Source organism: Leishmania panamensis (assembly GCF_000755165.1).
Source record: "Leishmania panamensis strain MHOM/PA/94/PSC-1 chromosome 31 sequence".
Lineage (NCBI taxonomy): Eukaryota > Euglenozoa > Kinetoplastea > Trypanosomatida > Trypanosomatidae > Leishmania > Leishmania panamensis.
Window position 1 is genome coordinate 1,122,640 of NC_025878.1, and position 18,995 is coordinate 1,141,634.

General features: G+C 58.5%; 5 protein-coding genes across 5 annotated transcripts; all 5 read right to left on the minus strand.

Annotated features, from left to right (window-relative positions):
* Positions 1-217: 217 nt before the first annotated feature.
* LPMP_312400 (hypothetical protein) lies at positions 218-3,541 on the minus strand (the record flags this gene model as incomplete). The annotated part of the gene is made up of 1 exon (XM_010703326.1): positions 218-3,541. The coding sequence occupies one exon, from the start codon at positions 3,539-3,541 to the stop codon at positions 218-220; it is 3,324 nt and encodes a 1,107-aa protein (XP_010701628.1).
* A 2,125-nt stretch (positions 3,542-5,666) lies between these two features.
* Positions 5,667-5,879, minus strand: LPMP_312410 (ubiquinol-cytochrome-c reductase-like protein; the record flags this gene model as incomplete). Its single annotated transcript, XM_010703327.1, has 1 exon — positions 5,667-5,879. The coding sequence occupies one exon, from the start codon at positions 5,877-5,879 to the stop codon at positions 5,667-5,669; it is 213 nt and encodes a 70-aa protein (XP_010701629.1).
* A 1,085-nt stretch (positions 5,880-6,964) lies between these two features.
* On the minus strand, positions 6,965-9,685 carry LPMP_312420 (hypothetical protein; the record flags this gene model as incomplete). Its single annotated transcript, XM_010703328.1, has 1 exon — positions 6,965-9,685. One exon carries the CDS (start codon positions 9,683-9,685, stop codon positions 6,965-6,967), a length of 2,721 nt encoding a protein of 906 aa, XP_010701630.1.
* A 1,644-nt stretch (positions 9,686-11,329) lies between these two features.
* On the minus strand, positions 11,330-12,598 carry LPMP_312430 (calreticulin, putative; the record flags this gene model as incomplete). Its single annotated transcript, XM_010703329.1, has 1 exon — positions 11,330-12,598. The coding sequence occupies one exon, from the start codon at positions 12,596-12,598 to the stop codon at positions 11,330-11,332; it is 1,269 nt and encodes a 422-aa protein (XP_010701631.1).
* Positions 12,599-13,585: 987 nt separating this feature from the next.
* On the minus strand, positions 13,586-18,574 carry RPOIILS (RNA polymerase ii largest subunit; the record flags this gene model as incomplete). Its single annotated transcript, XM_010703330.1, has 1 exon — positions 13,586-18,574. The coding sequence occupies one exon, from the start codon at positions 18,572-18,574 to the stop codon at positions 13,586-13,588; it is 4,989 nt and encodes a 1,662-aa protein (XP_010701632.1).
* Between the last annotated feature and the right edge of the window lie 421 nt (positions 18,575-18,995).

Here is an 18,995-nt window from a genome sequence, read left to right on the forward strand (position 1 = left end):
AGCGCACCTATTCGACCCCTCCCCCATTTGAGCTGCCTACAGTGTTGGCCAGCGAGCATGGGAGTGTCCCAATGAGCGAATAAGCAAAAGGCACGGCGGCTCACAGACACCGATGTCTCGGTGTGCGTGATGCCCAACACTCAATCCATCCAGAGACGCTCAAAGAGGGTCGCCGCTGCACTATCCACCCTGAGCGTTGCGTCTTCACCCTCCCCTCTCAGCGATGTAAGGCAGCTGAGGGGATGAAGGCCGCCATCTCAGGCAGGGCCTGCAGACATGGGGAGGGTGCAGACGCAGCGTCACTTCGTTGATCCTCGTCTCGATCCCCGCCGTACCCGGGGAGCATCTCCGCCGTCAATACCACCTGCGTCACAACACCGCCGTCAACGGGCACAAATGCCGCACCGTCGGTTCTCATTACCACACCGTCCTTCCTGTCGGCAGCAGCCGTGGAACTGGCAACTCCCGAGGAGGCCCCGCCTGCCGCACCTGAAGCCGCCGCAGCGGCAGGTGCTGTAGTCCCGGCTGCAGCGGGGGGTGCGCGAGACTCGGGACGCTGCAGCATGTCCTCCATATCCTCGCTGTCAAAGTCCTCATCGCTCTCCTCATCTTCGTTGCTCGCCCTGTTGTTGGACATGTTCTCAGCCGTGTGTGATACCTCCTTCGGGGAGCAGCTGCGGTTCGTGGCGGTGTCACCGTGGCCCGCAGACGGCGACTGCGCCCGCTGCGTGAAGCCGTAAAGGCGACCGCCGCCGATCGGTGAGGAAGTGAAGGAGTATGAGGCAGGGGTGGCGCCAACTGATGCTGTTGCTAACGTGAGGTGGCTGCCGACGCTTCTAGAAGCGCCATCAGTCATCTTCACTGTCGAAGCCGCCGGTGCGGCAGACGTGCCGCGCTGAATCGCTGGTGGCACAACACCAAGACGCTCCTGCTCCCCAGACGCCGTGTCAGTCGACGGGGTCTCCAACTGTTGGTGCGTGGACAGCTGTCCATGCTGGATGGATGAGTGGATGTCGCTCAGGTGAAGCCCCTTCTGCGCGGTGGCGACCGGTGCAACAGGCGGCGCCGCCATCGAGAACCAGAAGTCAAGAGTCGCAGGGTCTGGGTGATGCTGAGAGGGGATCAGACCGTAAGTGTTCGGCTTGGAGGAGGCGGAGCGCGTGACCACAGGCATGGGCGACGCACTTTGAGCATCGCTTTGGGATGCCGGACACGGCGACGCCAGTGACTCGCCGATGGCGGATGCCCGGCTGCTCGTGCTGGAGCGTGGCGGAAGCGTCGGCAGAGTAGCACCTTTTGGAGGCGCACTGACAACCGACGCTGCAGCGGGGGTGCTCTGTGGAGCCGCTGCTGCTTCTGGTGACCGCCCTAGACCCGTTTCTGCAGTGATGCCTGCTGCCTGAGGAGGCAGATGGCCTCCAGAGGCATGCACTGCGGCCTCCGCTGCGCTGGCACTACGGCGATCTGTGCGGGTAACGAGCAGTTTCTTCTTCGCCCGCAGCTCTGCGACACGGGACGGCGGTGCCATCAGCTGCGTCATGGTGGCTGGCATGAAGCTCGCATTGGAGCACAAGTCCTCTCGCGGTAGGGCTGAGCGCAACGGCTGCGGGGCAGCACAGGAGGATGCGTTAAACGGGGTATCGGGCGCCGCCGCGCGCACATAGATGGCGCCGTGATTCTCGGGAGCAGCGACAGGAGCGACGAGAACACCCCCACCGGTGCTCAGGTGCTGCTGCTGCCGCGACGGCACCAGCGACTCTACCATGTGCACATGCGACGCGGAGGCGGAGCCTACAAACGGCCGGCGCTGCGAGCGGCTAAGGGCGGCCTCGTCGTCGTCCTCACTGTCCTCTCCATCCTCGCGCTCCAAGGCGTGGTAGAGGTCCCGCTTGAAAGTAAAGTGGCTCGGGGTCTTGGAGTTACCCCAGCGCCAGCGCAGCGGAACGGCACCAGTGCTCTGCTCCTGCGCAATATACTTGAACACGTCCGTGTACGTGTTCGACAAGTCGCTGATATGGCAGAGGGCATCATACTCGTCAATGTCCTCGGCGGTTTGAACAGAGAGACTGTGGCTGGAGACTGGGGCCAGCGCCACCACCTCACCAGCACGCAGGCGTTGCATGAGAAGGCGCCGCACCATGCTCACAATGCCCTCTACACATTCCTCCGAATTGAAGGTAGAGTTGGGTGGGTAGCTCGGGATAATAGGGATGAACACGAAGTCAGGGTACGGCTCCGCCGCCCGGATCGAGATGAAGGAGTGGTTGCTGCGCAGCACGTACTGCACGCCGACGATGTCCTCCAGGTCCAACCAGCGAGGGCACTTGCCGTCCAGCTGCAGCAGCAGGATGGAGTCGTGTGTAATACAGAGATAGCCCTCCATCCCGCGTACCTCACGCTGCTGCCGCACGTAGACGACGTGACCAATCTGGAGAGAGTAGAAGACAACGTCGTTGAGACGCCGGAAGGCGTGGCGCAGGTGCAGGGGGACCGTTGCAAGTGCAATACCGTTGCGGGGGTCGTAGGGTGGAAGCCCTGCGTGCAGCGGGCCGCACAGACCGTGGCGCACCAACGCCTGACGAACGCGCAGGCTGACGATGCGGAATACCTCGTAGTTGGCTGCGCGAAACTGCAGCTGCACCATCTTTTCGTCCTTTGTGTTACCACCACCTGCTGGATTTCGTTGGCGCCGACTGAAGAAGCTGTAGCCACTCCGCGTGCTGCCTGTCGGTGTTGATGGGGGTGAGTTGAGCGCCACGTCATTGCCGTCATCCACGTCGCAGTCGTCGCTTCCTTCCTCCGTCTCCGCCTCTGAGGCCGTCGCGGACGTCTCCTCATCGTTCTCGTCGTCGTCTGGCACGAGGTCGATGTCCCTGAACAAGTTCTCCTCCTCGTCCTCGAAGCCGTCGTCGAGGGACTCGTTCACCGGGTAGCTCGGCAGGTGCAGGAATCCTGACGGTGGCTCGGGTTCCGGCACCTCATGCTCAGCACTCGGTAGCAGTGGCTGGTTCACGCCCATTGTCTTCAACGCGTCATCCTCATCGGTATCACCGTCACTGTCTCCGAGACGCACAGAGCTGAGGTGAGACGTGCTGCGGCGCCGCGAGGCGGAGCTCCACAAGGAAAAGCTCTTCTCGGACGTTCCACCGATGCTGCGGCTACCGGAGCTCGCCACCTTGCCACGGTAACGGTGACTCTGCAAGGGCCGCTCGTAGCCGACCACGACGAGGGTGAGCAAGATGCGCTCGTCAAAGTCGCTGCTGCCAGGTGCAACAATGTATTCATCAGCCGCGTAGCGCAGCTGCGTCACTTTGACCTTCCCGCTCCACTTCACTTTTCGACTGGAAGTGCCACTGGAGGCGTTGGGAGACACTGCGAAAGTGTGGTCGCCTTCATGGCTGCGGGTCATGACCTCCTCAATATCCACACGACTTAGCGACTTTGTGTAGTAGAGGTACCGGTACTTGCTGTCAAAGGCCACCTGCCGCACTTGCCACCGCTGCGTAAGAGAGCTCTGCTTCTCTAAGAAGAAGTAGTGCATCCTCAGCGCTGCTTACTGGAATGCGGAGAGGGGAGGGGAGGGAGAGCGATATGGAGGAGCACGAGCAGCATCGAATCACTAAGTAACGAGGACGAAGAAGAGGGGAGAGAAAATCAGCAAGAAGGCAGAAGTGCCTCACAAGCAAAACGCAAAAAACACTACGAAATGGAGGTGGGTGGAGAGTTGTGGATGTAAGAAGGGGCAAGCGTTGCCCATCGCTCTTTTCCGCTGTCCACTCGCTCAGAGATAGGGAGAGAGAGAGCCACTGAGAGCGCAATGCACGAACGTCTTATCCTTGCTTGCCTCCCCTCCAGATCAAACCGCGAAAGGGCCCGCTGGATATGTCCCTCGAGGTGCCTTTTCGTCACGGCCGCTGTACCGTATTGGGAAGCGAGGAAAGGAAAAGAACAGGATGCAAACCACAGCCCAGAAGAGAGGTAGTACGGAGAAAGAGGGGAAATGGTGAAGGTGTCTCAGACCGTCGCTACTTGAGAGCTGAAAGGCTCGGCGTCACTGAAATCACAGGGAGAAAAGTGTGGCGGGGGTCCCCTGCGAGCGTAGCCAGGCACTCACAAAGAGCTGCGGGCGTGCGTGTGTGTGTGTGTGTGCCACTCAGGCTGAGGTGGGAGAAGAAGCACGCGTCAATATACGCCCCCAAAAAGGCAAAAAAAAAAGAAAAATGTGGAGGGCCAAAATCAGGAGTCGCTGGTGAGGACGGGGAGTCGTGCGGAGCGGAAGAGAGAGAGGGAGAGGGGGGGGTGAAGAGCATCCACAGACAGACAGAGAGAGAGAGACAGTGCTAGTGCGAAGTAATCCAACAAGACATGATCAAAGTGAACTGTAGAAGAAGTGTAGTGCCGAAGTCGGAGAGCAACAACGAAAACAAAGCGAGTCGATGTGTTTGGGTCAAAGCAGTCCGATACGGAAGATGCACTGACGCCACCTGCTGTCGCACTCTCCCTCCGCTGCCTATGAAGTGCGAAGAGAGAGAAAGGGGAGGAGCAAGTATGAGGGGGAGGGGGGGTACCGGTGTAGCAGTGGCACCTTTGGTCCGAATGACTCTACTGGCTATGCACAACTCACGTGTTATGCGGTGAGAGCTGAAGAAATGAGAATGCGCGAGGGGGGAAACAGAGAGAGGGGGAGTAAAGTAGCTGATGTGTGTACGTCTGTATGTGAGAGTCCAGTTAAGTACAGAGGGGGTGGGGGGAAGACCCGCTCAGAGGAAGCGGCGGCGTGACGCAGACGGGTGACGGGAGTATTGCAGCATCCAGCCAGTGATGAAAAGCGGCTCGCTGTGACTGGGCTTGGGGGTTGGGGGAAAGAGAACTGCGCAACATACAAGTGGAGGAGAGGGGGGTGAGTGGGTGGGCAACAGGGGGTACTAGAGAGTGGATAGCGCAGCGAGAGAGGTAAAGGAACGGAGGAGGTAGCAAAGTGAAACTCGGAAGACCAGAGCAAAAGAGAAGCGAAATGGGTCAGGCGTGACACTGTCGCCTGAGACTGCATCACCTGCACGCGGCAGGCCACATCCCGGATTCAATCACCAGGATACACTCGAAAGGCGCCCAAGCAAAGGAGAACGCCTCGCCGTCGTGAGTTTCGTGCCCACGCACACGATACAGACAGGCAACAAAGAGCGAGGGCGGCCCGCGGCAGCCTTTTTTCACTTTGTTTCGCCGCCATTGCACTTTTTTCCCGTTAAGTCGAAGGGCCCACACCCTCACTTTGACGTAATCCCCCCACTCCCTCTCTCGAGACTACGTGTGATACTACTAGAGAAGAAAACTTCTTTAGATGCTAAGTAGGTGCGAAGTAAACACACACACACACACACACACACACAAAACTGGCAATCACGCTCGTGAGACTGCGGGTTCACCAGCAACAGCACACCACCACTGCCGCTGCCTCGTGAGCCTCGGTCATCACAGCAGGACTCGAAAACAACGTTGCGCAGTGGTGGTGACTAGCGTGTGGGGCTGTCTGCTTTGCAGTAAGCGGCATCACGCAGCAAAGAGGCCGCGACTATCCCACAACAGCACACGGGGAGCTGCCGTCAGACATGCTCACACGATACGAGTCATCGCTTCTTCAAGCAACACTGCTCCACTACACCCTTCGCTTACTTGAGCGTTGGCCACAGCTTCGGGTCGACACACACGTCCACGCAGTGCACGATGTCAAAGTACTGATTATAACAGTGCGGCTCCTTTTCGGGCGCAACGGACTTGATGCGGTCCAGACACGCATTGTACGCCGCCATCTTCGTGGCGCACTCGTTCGCCAGGCACTCCCTCTCGAGGTCCAGCTTGATGTCTACCGGGTCGGATGCCATGATGGGTCAGCAACAAAAGATGAGTTGACTGCAGAAACGTGCGTGAGTTAAAGCGAGCTGCGCCTTGAGCCACTGAGAAATTCTCCTTGTGATGCCGTGAATGGGTACACTTTGTGGGGCCGCAGCAGAGGTTGGATGGAAGAAAGCGAAGAACAGGGAGACGAAGAGCGTGGAAGAGGAGTTGGAAAACACAGAGGATGCTGTTTTAGTTGGTGAACAGTCGCACGGACATCGGCAAAGGAGACAAGAAACTCCCCCTTCCCGAGCACGGCATACACAGTGGACTTGCACGGCCTCACCCGCTCAGGTGAGGGTAATAGAGAGGGAAGGCTACAGTACAAAGCTGCGGGTCAGCACTGCATCTTGGCCACTTCCCCGCGTTATGTGCCCCTCCTCCCCTCCCCTCCCCCACCTACACACACAGCGGCGACTGGCACAACCACGCTGTGATGGGGCAGCTAACCAGCTCAAAGAAGCCTCTACAATTTCTTCAGCTCTACAGTCTATAGCGGCAGCTTTGCCTTACCACGACAACTCATCAAGAGAAATACCATAGCAACCCTGCGCTGAGCATGCCTCCACTGCTCTTTCCCGCTCTCTCTCTCTCTTGGTCTCCGTGAGCTACTGACTCCACTCGCCACACACGGTGCCAGTCACCGCACAGGGAGAAGCAGCACTGCATGAAACAATCCACCCCAAGCCACATCTTTGGAGAGCCGATGAAGCAAAGGACAGGCGCCACTACAACAGCAAGAGAGGGAAGGGCGTAAGAAGAGAAGTAGCGAACTTGGCATCGCAGGAGTGAGGCGGCAAGGAGCGCGGCACGATAAGACAGGGGCAGAGGACTTCACAGCCACGTGTCGCGAAAAAAAAAGAGAAAAAAGAGAGCAAAAAGAGGGCGGGCAGCCGTGTTGCAAGGCGTATAGGAGGGACGAGAGCGACATCAGACCAACCGAGAGGGCCTTCAAGCACTCCCACACACGGCCTTCTCCCTCCTTTCCCTCGCTTCCCCTTCTAAAGCCGTGGGGTGCCTAGGCCACGTGAGCGCGTCTCCGCACGTTATCCATAGCGCAGATGTCTCCACCTCACATGATGACGCAAGGCTGGTACTGCTTGTTGTAGTACCGCTCCTCGTAGCGTTTCTGCAACTCGTGCACGTGTCTGTGCTGCGCGTTAAGTTTGTCCGCCTGCCGCTGCAGTGCGATCATGGCTGCGTTCAGTGGCACCCGTGACACGCGCAGCCGCACCTCACCCCTGTAGACAAGCATTCCGGTGTCCATGACACTGGAACCGCCAGTAAGCTGCACACTGCACTCGATGGGATTGAATCGATCTGAGAGACTAGTGAGTCGCTCGTCGCCCTCGCTGTTCCACAAGGCGTTCATGGAGAGGAGATCCAAGTCTGCCACGCCGACAGATGCCGTCTCAAACAGCATAACGCGCAGTCGGTCATACTTGTGCACAATGAAGTAGCCACAGCTACTGCTGCCCTGGTGTGCGTCGGCCCACACGAGCTTCTCGCGATCGACGAGGATCGGGGATCGGTATGGCTTGTTGTCCAAGGCGGAGACGCGGCCGTGCGCCGGAACGATGCAGTTGGTCTGGCCAAACACCCACACCTCACCGTGGCACTGAAAACGATCCGGCATCTGCGGGTGCACCTCCACGACTTCCAAGAACTGAACGGCAATGGCAAAAAGATCGGTGCGGTTGTCGTAGTACTTCATCTCTGACCACATACGACCATAACGGTTGCGCAGCGCCGTGGTTGCTGCCTTGTCCTTCGCATCCCGCTCACGCGCAGCTTTGGTCGCCGTCTCGTCACGATTGGCGCGGCGCACGGAGGCACTGGTAACGGGGTTCCAGCCTACCATGTTGTGTTCGCTGCTTAGCGCGAGACGTGTGTCTTTAGTGCCGGTCGTCGTGTTCAGCGCAGAAACCCCGCTGCTCCCCAGGACAGAGTATGGAGTGGCGATACCGAGGCGCGCAGCCTCGTCCTCGGCACCCCGACAGTGCACCGCCGTAAGAATATCCCGTTCGATCGTTGCAGCATAGGCCACCATGCACTGCAAGTACGGGATCATGCGCGCAAAGCCGTCACGTGGGTCGACTGGGACATACTGGTGAATGGGCACCAGCTGAAACAGCGGGACCTCCTCCTCGCAATCCGCCTCGAGCTCCGACACGGCGCCATCATCGCCCTCTGAAAGAGGGGGTCGGTGCGTACGGAAGTGCTGATCAATGCGGCGGCCGTTGGGGAAAAGCGAATCGAAGGACTGCGTGCCAGTCTTCATCAACGCACCGAGCACCACCGCACGCACTGGTTGCTCCCTATGCTCGGCGTCCTTGTACGTGGTCGGCAGCCGCTTCGTAATCTTCTGGTCGTGAGCTTCACGGTTGACCAGCCAGCGGTCGACCTCCATCGAGTGCGGATTCATGACCGTGCGGTTTTGCAGGCGCAGATACAAGTCCGGCACGTCAAAGATGGAGTTGCACGTCCGCTTTGCGGCACCAAACGACTCCATCCAGACGGCACCGACAACGATGCTTCCCACGTTGTCCGGCACGCGGTACGTCAGTAGATCGATGAACTCCTCATCCCCGGCAGAGGTGGAACCGCAAAGCGCGTCGCCAGAGTGTCGAGCCGCGTCCCGCGCGATCGACCGCAGTTTCCCGTTCTTTGGATACAAGTGATCGACGTAGTTGTTGTTCTCGTCGAGGAAAACAAGGAAGGCGTCGATGTCGTGCTCGCTGCTCCATCCCACGCCAAAGCGCACGTCAGACAGTCGCGAGGGCGCAATCTCTGCCTTCGCCTTTGACAAGGAGTAGTCCGGCAGGTTCTGTAGGACATCCAGGAGTGACTGACGCGGCACGCCAAGCACGTCCATCATGAGGGGGAGCGTGTCCACAAAAGAGTAGCCGAACGTGCGCACGTTGAGCTCTCGCAGATCCCACTCCTGTGCTGCAGCGCTGCCGAGAGAGCCGTCCCCATCGACCCCGGCTACGCCCTCTTCCTGCGGCGCTGGCACACGAATCAACATGGCAGCCAAGTTAGCGGTGCCGTTTTCCGTGGTCAGTCGCAGGTCCATCACACCAACGCGCTCGTTTGTGGATTCGTTATAGATGATCAGCTTCGCCCGCGACAGCACTGTAAAGTCCTGGCCGGTGTAGCTCGACACGCTGAGGAAGATGACATCCGCCTCCTGCGGTATCTTGCTCATTACGAGCGTGAGCACCTCGTCGGCAAGCTCGCGATGATGGCGCTGGCGACGCCGTGAGGGTCGCTGGCCCTCACCCAGCTCATCGTCACCGGCATGCTTGTCATAGCCGATCGCCTCATCCGCTGCTCGCTGCACGTCCGCGAGCTGCTCCTCCTCGTAGAGGCGATTGAATACATTCGCTGCCGCGTTTGTGTAGTCGCGCGTGCCTAACATACCACCAGTCGTCGCCGCGTGTGGGTCTGCTCTCCGTCGCCGTTGCTGGTGACACCGCCGTGCGGCGAGTGCGAGGCCTGGGTGCTGATTCTCGTCCTCGCCGCCAACGGTGCTGTCGCCGCTCAGAAACATGTAGGGCAGCAGTGCGGGGTCCACCATGTAGTGCTCCTGCAGCGCCGTCACATTCGTGCCCTCTGGGAAGAGGTGGTTGAAGAAGACCACATCGAGAAAGCGACCCTCCTTCGTGAAGCAAACGGCGCTGAGGTCCAGGTCGACGGGATCGGCGCCGACGAAGTCCCACGAGAGTCCAACAGACAGCACGATGTTGCCTGGCACGCGAAATACCTTCTGGCGCACGTCCGAGTACGACATGGGTCTGGCCTATTGGGGAGAGCGGATGTGGGGATTGGGATAGTAAAAGCACGCGGGGACGACCGGCAAAGAGGAAACAGAGCAGATGGGTGAAGGCAGCCGGGGCGATTCGCGTGGGCGCCGTTTACAGAAGAGCAGACCAGAAGATGAAAAGCGAAAGAGAAAATAAATCAGGAAAGTATGAACTATGAGAAGGTGAGCCCGTCTGCGTGAACGTGGCAGCCTCAGCGAAGGAGGGAGAGAGAGGCAGTGGCTCACAGACACGCACAGACACACACATACGTATGGAAGGTGTGGAAAAATGAGTCAGCCCGGCAAGAGGGCGTGTAGGGGCAGCCGATTGTTTACTGGGTAGTTGCCTTTGCACTAGCGACACACGAAAATGATCCTGCCGTCAGCTCAGCAAAAACACTGGACATTGTTGCCCACCCAAGAGGCATACGAGTTTTTGCGGGCGGGGTGTTGGGAGGGAAGTGAGTGAGGAAAGGGGGGAGGGGGGGAAGAACAGTGAAAAAGTTGATGTAGAGGGAGCCGAAAAGAAGAGGAAGTCAGGAGTCCAACGAGGAGAAAGAAGACACGCCGTTGGGGGTTACATTCCGGCGAGGACCGTCATGAGTGGTTTACCCCAAACGTCTCACCATCAGCTCTGAAGAGAGCCCACGCAAGGGAATGAAGGATATATGCGATCGCGCCCACTCATTTTGGGGAAGTCAGTCGCTCATTGGAAGGGTGCACCAAGGCACTCTCGACCCCTTCGGTTAACCTCAGCATCTTCTGCTTTGGGTCTCATTTTTGCGAGGACGTGATGCGCGCCCTGCACTGGTATCATCACAGGCCCCCTTTTTCGCCTGGATCCCCAGTCGAGAGAGAGAGAGAGAGGGAGTCAACTTGCGCCACAAATTACGTATCCGACACTTCTCTCCCCACGTACCAGCTGCTACGCTATAAAGGAGGGAAATCCACTCGGAGACGCCCACCGAGAGGGGGGAGGGGGAGGGGGAGAGTGCGCTCGACACCGTCACACAGAGTGAAGGAATGCTCATTCTGCTTCCTTGTGGCAGTACCCGACGCTCTCCTTCTCCCTCTTCTCTTGGTGCCTCACTCCCTCAACCCTCCTCCTCCTCCTCCCGCACGCGAGCAGCACCTGCACCCCCTTTGTCGACACGTATGAAAAGCCCAGTAATACTGTCGATATGGGGAGGGGGGTGTCAGGCACGCACTTGGCAAGTAAGGAAAGTAAAAACCGAAGGCACGTAAAGAGAGGAGGAGAACAATACGGAGCTACGCGAGAGTGCAGAGCCCAACGATAGCCAGCACCACCCCCCCCCCACACACGCACACGCACGCACACTCTCTTGCCGTTTTTTTTTTCGGTTTACTGCGTTACACAGGGCTATGTCTGACACTGCAGATTCGCTCACCTCCGCAATTCGCCCGCAGAGAAGACGACGCCCCATTGAATGTGTCGGTTATCTCGCTTGCCTACTTGCTTCAGTCTTCTCCGCTTCACTTCACTTTGGGAGAATACTGCGAGAGTGTTGAAGAGCACACAAGTGCAAGAGACTGCGAGCGAGCGAGAGGAGAAGGGAGAAAAGTAAAATACAGAGACGTAGACGTACGGCTACAGTGCTGCACAGGCACGCATTAGAGGTCCTCATTATTGGAGTCCTGATTACCTTCATTGTCGTTGGCGCCGTTGAGGGCAGCCGGCGCTTTGGTTTCCTCTTCCACGTGCTCCATCACGGAATTCTCCTCCTCCTGCTCCGTCACGGAATTCTCCTCCTCCTGCTCCCTTTCCTTCCTCTGCCTCTCCTCGGCTTCAGCCTCAATGAGGTTCATCTCATCCTCGGCCATGGCGCCGTACGTGCTCTCCACCACCTTCAGCACCTCCTGAAGGTCGTCGCCAATTATGATATTGTCAAAGATGCTGCCGCTCTCCACCTGCCAAACGTCAATGCCGACGTACTTCAGCGGCGCCGGCGACTTGTAGAGGTTTGGATCCTCCTTGTAGTCTGGGTTAGGGATCTGCTGGGGACTCCACACACCCTTGTAGTTCGGGTTATCGACGCGGCGAGGCACCCATGCACCGCGGTACTTCGGGTTTGGAATCCGCGGGGCCTCCCACTCGCCGTCTTCCTCGTCGACCCAGTCATCCGGTTTTACAGCCGTGTCGTCGGCGATGGTGGGCAGCTCGTCGTCCCAGTCCTCCGGCTTGGTGTCATACGGATCATCCATCATTGAATCCTCGATCCAATTGCTCGGCTTCTTCTCCTCAGGGTCGGCTATGGTCTTTGGCGGCAGCATCTCCCACTCGTCCACCAACGACCCCTCCTGGATGTACTTGCCATCGACGTACAGCTGATACGTGTTATTCGGCGAAATTTGGACCGTGTAGACGTGCGTGGCTTTTTCATTCAACTCTTTATTCAACTTCCAGAAGCTTCTCCAGAGGTGGTTCTCGTCCTTGTAGTTAAAGATGAAGTGCAGGCGATTTTGAAAGCCGCAGACGTCGGGGCCGAACATCAGCCAGTACGGAGACTCACTATGTAAGTCCTTCTGGTTCAGTTCGGAGAAGAACTTGAGGTACGCGCCACCGCATTTCAGATTCTGCTCGTTCTTCACAGAAAAAGAGATAACGAGGGGCTTGCCATCGTTTGAGACTGGCGTCGGCAGCTCCTTCGAGATGGCGTAGAACTTAGAGTCCTCCGTGAGCTTCACGCCCTGCTCCTTGGCGGCATCCACGTGAAGCGCACCCGCCGAAAGTTCGACTTTGCCGTAGTCGTCCTTGTGTTCCGACTGCACCCACCCGTCCAGCGTGTTGAACTCCTCGTGGAAGAAGATCTTCGCCTGCACCAGGCACACACAGAGGACCAGAACGCCAACGACGGCGGTCAGCATTGTCCGCTGAGCCATGCTTCGATCGTGGTGTCACACAGAGAAAACACTCTGGAAACAAAAGAAAGAAGAAGAGATCGCAGGCGCTATACGTAGTCGTCACAGAGAAGGAGGATGAAGCTGAATGAGTACACCTGGGTGAGGTAGTGCGCCAAACTGTGAGCCCCCCAAAATTACGTGAAGCACAGGGGAGAGGGAAAGACAGGAAAGTGGGGATGAGAAGGAGCAGAAGAGTACTCAGCACGTCACACAAGACGGCAAGAGAGAAAGGGAGCGTGGAGACGCCCGTACCCACAAGGAAATTTATGAGTGCACGGCGCACGCACAGCACCGAGAAGGAGGAGCTTTTCTCCGAAGTATGGGTGTGTGTGGGGGCACAGCGCCATTACGAGAGGCCCCGCTTCTCTGCAACGATGCCGAGGGGGCTGCCGCTTGCCCGTTTCTCTCTTCTCTGAGGTATCTGCTCAGCACCGCCTTTTTTCTTTCTCGAGCTTAGCAAAGAGGCAATCGAAGCACAAATTCAAATAGGGCCACGCCGCACGCCACCCTCATCATCCGGCCGCCGCTGCTCACCTCAGCCCATCGAGCAGAGGAGGTGCGCGCAGGCGCGCACCCACAGAGGCACCGAACAGTGCGAGTCATTCCGCGCCTCTCCACAGGCAACGCTTTAGGCATGCCGAAGTCGCTCTTTTTTTTCGGTGCTTAAAACAAGCCGCACACAGAGGGGAGGAGAAGTGCCCTTGAGAAGCGCGCTGGTGAAAACACGTGATGGGGCGCAGACGGACTCGTCGTGCGTCTACCACGCCAGCGTAGAGCTATAGGGGCACCGGAAGCGAGAGAGCCAACCACCCGCGACAGACGACTAGAGCGGAGCTTTTCGCAAGAGCGCATCCAACACGAGCAGCACAGGGCATAAATGGACAAATGGGGAAACCTGAAGCGCATCTCCCGTGAGACTGCAGGGTGGCAGACATTCTTCGTACTCGCGACTGCAGCTCCTCACTGTCACTGCTCCTCCTGCTCCTCGGTGGGTGAGAACTCCTGAGACGGCTGCTGAGTGGGGTCGTAGGGTGCACTCGCCCGTGAGCTGGCTGCGCCGCCGAGGGAGCCGAAGAGATCGCCGTTTGACGCCTCGTATGGATATGAAATGCTGGCACCCTCACCGACGGGTAGTTGAGCACCACCAGGCATGGGTATCCTAGGGGCTACCATGGGCGCGTAACCGTACGCAGTAGAGTTGGCAGCGGACTGCAGGTGGTATGAGGACAGTTCGGTATCAAGCGCACTCGTGCTTGGCAACGCCGACGATGCTAAGTACGTCGAGGCACCAGAGAGATGGTGGCTGCTCTGGTACTCGCTTGTGTTCGAGGCGACCAAGGCAGATCCCATCGTCGTTGGCAGGATACTGCTAAACTGCACTGCGCTCGCCTCGATCGGGATGCCGCCGTAAAGGCCAGCTCCCCTGTGGGGTGGGTATACGGAGGACGTCCCGGCTGCAAGAGAGCTGTTCTCGTGCACAGTTGACGGCGGCAGCTCACCGTAAGGCCCCTGCAGCGTCGAGGAGCCTGGTGCGACAGATGTGTCGGTGTGGTACACGTTCGAGGTTCGAGCCTCAGTGGCCTTATCGAGTGGCACCACATGCTGCAGCTTGCTCATGTCCAGCATCAGGTCAAACAAGCCAGTGCCGATACGGGCCTGGTTGCCGAGCACGAGGTTTGCAGAGACGCCGCGTACCGGATCCTTCTCACCAAACGCGGCCGCTGTCATGAGCACCTTCACTGTTTCCTCGAAGGAGCACCGCATCAGTGGCCCAGATGTCTCGCTGCGGTTAATCCCAGTACGGCTAACGGCCATCAGGTAACCACGCTGGCACATGGTGTCAACGAGGATGGTGTAGTGACGATAGTTGATGTTCAGCCCATAGGCGAGATACGCATCGCGCAGCTCAAAAAGCAACTTGCGCCGCGCCGCCTCGATGCCCAGCACGGACACCACCTCAGGGATTTTGTTGCTGCTGGTCTTGACGAAATCAATGATGTTTTTGCCCTCGTTGTTCACCACGCCGACGAAGATGCGCTGCAGCGCCGTGCCCTCGGTGTCCACCATCCAACTCGACTCGTTCTTCATTCCACCCGTCTCGGGGTCAACGCGGAATGTGTTGCCCTCCTTCAGCAGTGTCTTCTTGATGCCAGGGATACCGCGTAGGTGAACGCTCTGCAGCAGCTGCGCGACCGCCTTCGTGAGCGCCGGGACGGAGTCTGCCCCGGTACACTTGCGCGGACGCAGCCGCACAATGCGCTGCCCGTCGTTCTCCATGTTCGCCTGCACCGTGTAGGTGTCGTCCACCTGCCGGATCGCGCTCTTCACATCTTTCATGTTAAGTCGCTTGTCATTGAAGAGGTCGCTGTCAAGGATAAGTCGTGCAATGAAGGGTGACGGTGGCTGCTCCACATCCTGCTCCTCTTCTTCCTCATTCATCACCGCCTGCTCCCACCGGATCATCTCCTCGTCCTCGGCAACGACGGTGTTGCGGGGGTTGGGGTCATAGATGATCTGCACCGTCGTCGTGATGTTCGCCAGCGTACAGTACTCAATGAACTGCTGTGCTTCCTGAGCCTTGTTGCGCTTTTGGTACTCTCGAATTAGACAGACGGCCACACTGGCGTTGCGCTGGTTTTTGCTCACATTCAACAGCTCCAGCAGTCGCGGCACGCCGAGGGTCACGTTCTTGGATGAAATGCCAGCATTGTGGAACGTGTTCAGTGTCATCTGCGTCGCTGGCTCCCCGCACGACTGCGCGGCAATGGCGCCGATGATCTCACCAGGGGTGATGAGGGACTGCTGGTACTTGGTGCGGATTTCCTTTAGCAAGTACTCGAACGCCTTGTCGTTCAGCTTGTACTCCTTCAGCACCCGCTTCGAGCCGAGGACCTGGCGCAGGTGAATGCCGAAGAGCGTCAGGGCCCGCTCCACACGCTGCTGGCTCAGCACATTAACGAAGCGACCGTTGTAGTCTTTGTGGTAGGAGGGAAACAACTGCACGAGGTCCTCCTGCAGCTCCCGCACGCGGTTGATCACAGTGATCGGGTTTAGGTTGGACACCTGGCTGCGCTTACCCATCGTCGTGCGCGCGTTCTGGATGAGCCGCGCTACGTTCACGGGGAGGTTCATCTTGAGCTTGTTCTTGTCTTCCATGTCGATAACGAGGCGCGACATCGCGCGATCCTTCACCAGTTGGTCGAACTCCTCTTGCAGCTTCAGCACGCTCTGCGGGTCGCGTAGCAGCGAGTCACGTACAAACGGATCCATGTAATGGCCGCCCATGTTCTCCGAGAAGCTGCCCTCGTCGTTGTACTCGTAGCGGTACTTGTCGACAAGCTCACAGTTGGTCATGTGCGGGATCGGGAAGGCCTGGTTGCCCTCAATGCGGGCACCGTCCAGGCCGTCCTCGCCGTACACCAACTGGATGAGCTCCTGGTTCGCATTCCGCACCGTGCCGTCGTACGAGGCGTGCACGTCCTCCAGCGCCTTCACAAGCTTGCGCTGCAAGTATCCTGTATCGGACGTCTTGACGGCTGTGTCGATAAGCCCTTCACGCCCTGCCATGGTGTGGAAGTAAAACTCGTGCGGTTGCAGTCCCTCCACGTACCCGCGCGTCGCCATGCCCCGCGAGGTCTCACCGTAGTCGTCCAACATGAAGTGTGGCAGCGTGCGGCGGCGGAAGCCGAAGGGAATGCGACTGCCCGCGACGTTTTGCTGCCCGACAAACACAGCGATTTGGCAAATATTTAGGTCACTCCCTTTGCTGCCGGCCTCGATCATCACCTTAAAGCTGTTCGTGCGGCGCACGTTACTCAGCGCCTTCTTCGCCGCCTCCTCACGGCACTTGTTCAGGGCACTATTCACATCCGCCTCGAAGGACTGCAACAGCGACATGCCAGCCTTGCGGGTCAGCTTGCCGTTGTTCGCCGCGGCGCCGATCTTCTCGACAGACTGGCGGGTCTTGTGGAGTACATTGTTCATCTCCTTGAGTGTTGTCGCATCAGCCACGGTGTCTTGCACACCAACCGAGAAGGCAAAGCAGTAGTTGAAGTACGTTGTGACCCGCTGGACGCCGTTGATGAACTTGGCCACCTCATCGGAGCCGCGTTCGTTGAAGATGACGTGAATAAGAGACCCCGGCGCGGCGCCGACGACGCCCTTCGTGATGGAGCCCACCAGGAGTTGCCCACGTTGGATCATGATCTTCTTGTCGTTGTGCGGGAAGGGTGGCTTGTCGTACGGCGAGGCGGGGTGGTTAACCTCCGGCAGGATCAGCGAGAAGATCTGCTTTCCGGTCCAGAGCGGACGCGGCTTCAGGATGGCCGGGATCGGCAGCTCCCACAGATCCAACCAGAGGGCAACGCTCTGAATGAAGTACTTGTCGACAAACGTGTCCTTGTCGGTGAGACGGTAGCTGCCGAGCAGGCTGTCTTGCACGATGCCCATACACGGCGCTGACTTGTTCGGCGACACGAAGTTCTTCGGTACCATCATCATCTCAATCAGCTCCGCCTTAGTCAAGAGCGACTGCGGAACATGCAGGTTCATCTCATCACCGTCAAAGTCGGCGTTGTACGGTGTTGTGCAGGACAGGTTAAGGCGGAAGGTGTTGTAGTTGAGCACGCGGACGCGGTGCCCCATCATACTCATGCGGTGCAGCGTCGGCTGCCGGTTGAAAAGCACGACGTCGCCATCGATGATGTGGCGCTCGACAACGTCGCCGACGTCGAGGTTGACGGCGCTGCGATCCTTCACGAGGGCCAACTTTGTCACGTTGCCATTCGGCCGGATGACGTAGTTGGCTGAGGGGTACGTGACGCGCTGCACAAAATCCGTGAGACGCTTCTTGTTGATCACGTTTACCCGCTCCGGGAAGGTCAGCGTCATGGCGACAGAGAACGGCACACCGACCTCGTCGACGTCGATGTTGGGGTCGCCGGTGATGACTGTACGGGCCGAGAAGTCGACGCGTTTGCCCATCAAATTGCCACGCAGCCGGCCGTACTTCCCCTTCAGCCGCTCCGTGAGAGACTTGAGCTTCTTTGTGTCACCCACCTTGGCGGGCTTGTAAAAGGTGGAGGCGTTGTTGAAGAACGTAGCAACGTGCTCCTGCAAAAGGGCGCGCGAGCGATCCACGGCTGCCTTGACGCCGGACTCCTTGTCTTTGCTCAGCTGAATGTTGCGCTTCACAATGGACATGATTTGGTGGGTGAGCTCATCATCCGACTTGGCTGAGCCGAAGGAGACGGCAGGGCGGACTTGCGGTGGGGGGATGGGCAATACCGTCAGAATCAAGTCGCGCGGGTGGCAGCAGCGCGGGTCGAAGCCCATGATTAGGGCGTCGCTGTCTGACACACGGTCCAGCACCTGCCACGCGTTATCGGCGTGCCACACATAATCCTGCTCCTCCTGAGTAACCTTGATCTGCAGGCCCGGGTAGATACCGGCAAAGCGGCCGATGCGCGGCTGACGTCCCTTGCCCTCACAGCCCTGAATGTCCTTGCTGCGCTTGCACACACTGCCGCAGAGCTTGGCAACCATGCGCAGGCGGTTGAGGCCCTGCAGGTGGGCAATCTTCTTCAGCTCTGACGGGTCGTTTGTGTCCATCAGCAGCGCGCCACAGTACTTGCAGACACACTTAAGGGCTATCAGCACGATGTCGAATACATTGATGTTAAAGATCGGCTCGGCCAGCTCCACGTAGCCAAAGTGACCAGGGCATTCCGGGTGCTTTAGCCCGCAGGTCTCACAGCTGTACTCGAAGTCTGTTGTGCCCATGCGCAGGTCGTTGATGCCACCACGCACCGGCTGACCGTGTTCGTAGGATTTGGCATGCTCAACGATGCACTTGGCGTAGGCCTTAATCTGCGACTCCTTGAACACCTCAAACTGTACTTCGTGAACCTTCTGCAGCGGCATCTGCGAAGGCGGGAGAGGTGCACCACCCGACATCTTTATCAAGTTGGCCGGTTTGTCGAGGGAGGGAGAGAGGGAGGGGGGGGGGCGAGAGGGAAAAACGCGTTAGAAAAGAGTCGGCGGGAGGGTGGTGAAAAGCGCCACGCCAAAGACGGCTGCGGGTGTTCAGCGCTTCCCCGAGGCCCGAAGGCACCAAACACCAAAGGAGAAGCAAATGACTCACAATAGGCCCCCTCCCCTTCTGAAAGCGTTGCGGCTCCTTCCCACTGCTGCTGAACACGAGTTTTAGAGAGCACAAGAGCAGTGCGGCTTCCGAGGTTGGGGCGGCTCCGCTGACGCGACAGCGACGATGAGTGGAGGGAGTGGAGTCTGACAAAGCTGGTTACAGAGATGCGCGTGAAATGCGAGGCACACACACCCGCACACAACTGCAGCGAGAGTGAATGTGAAGGACAGA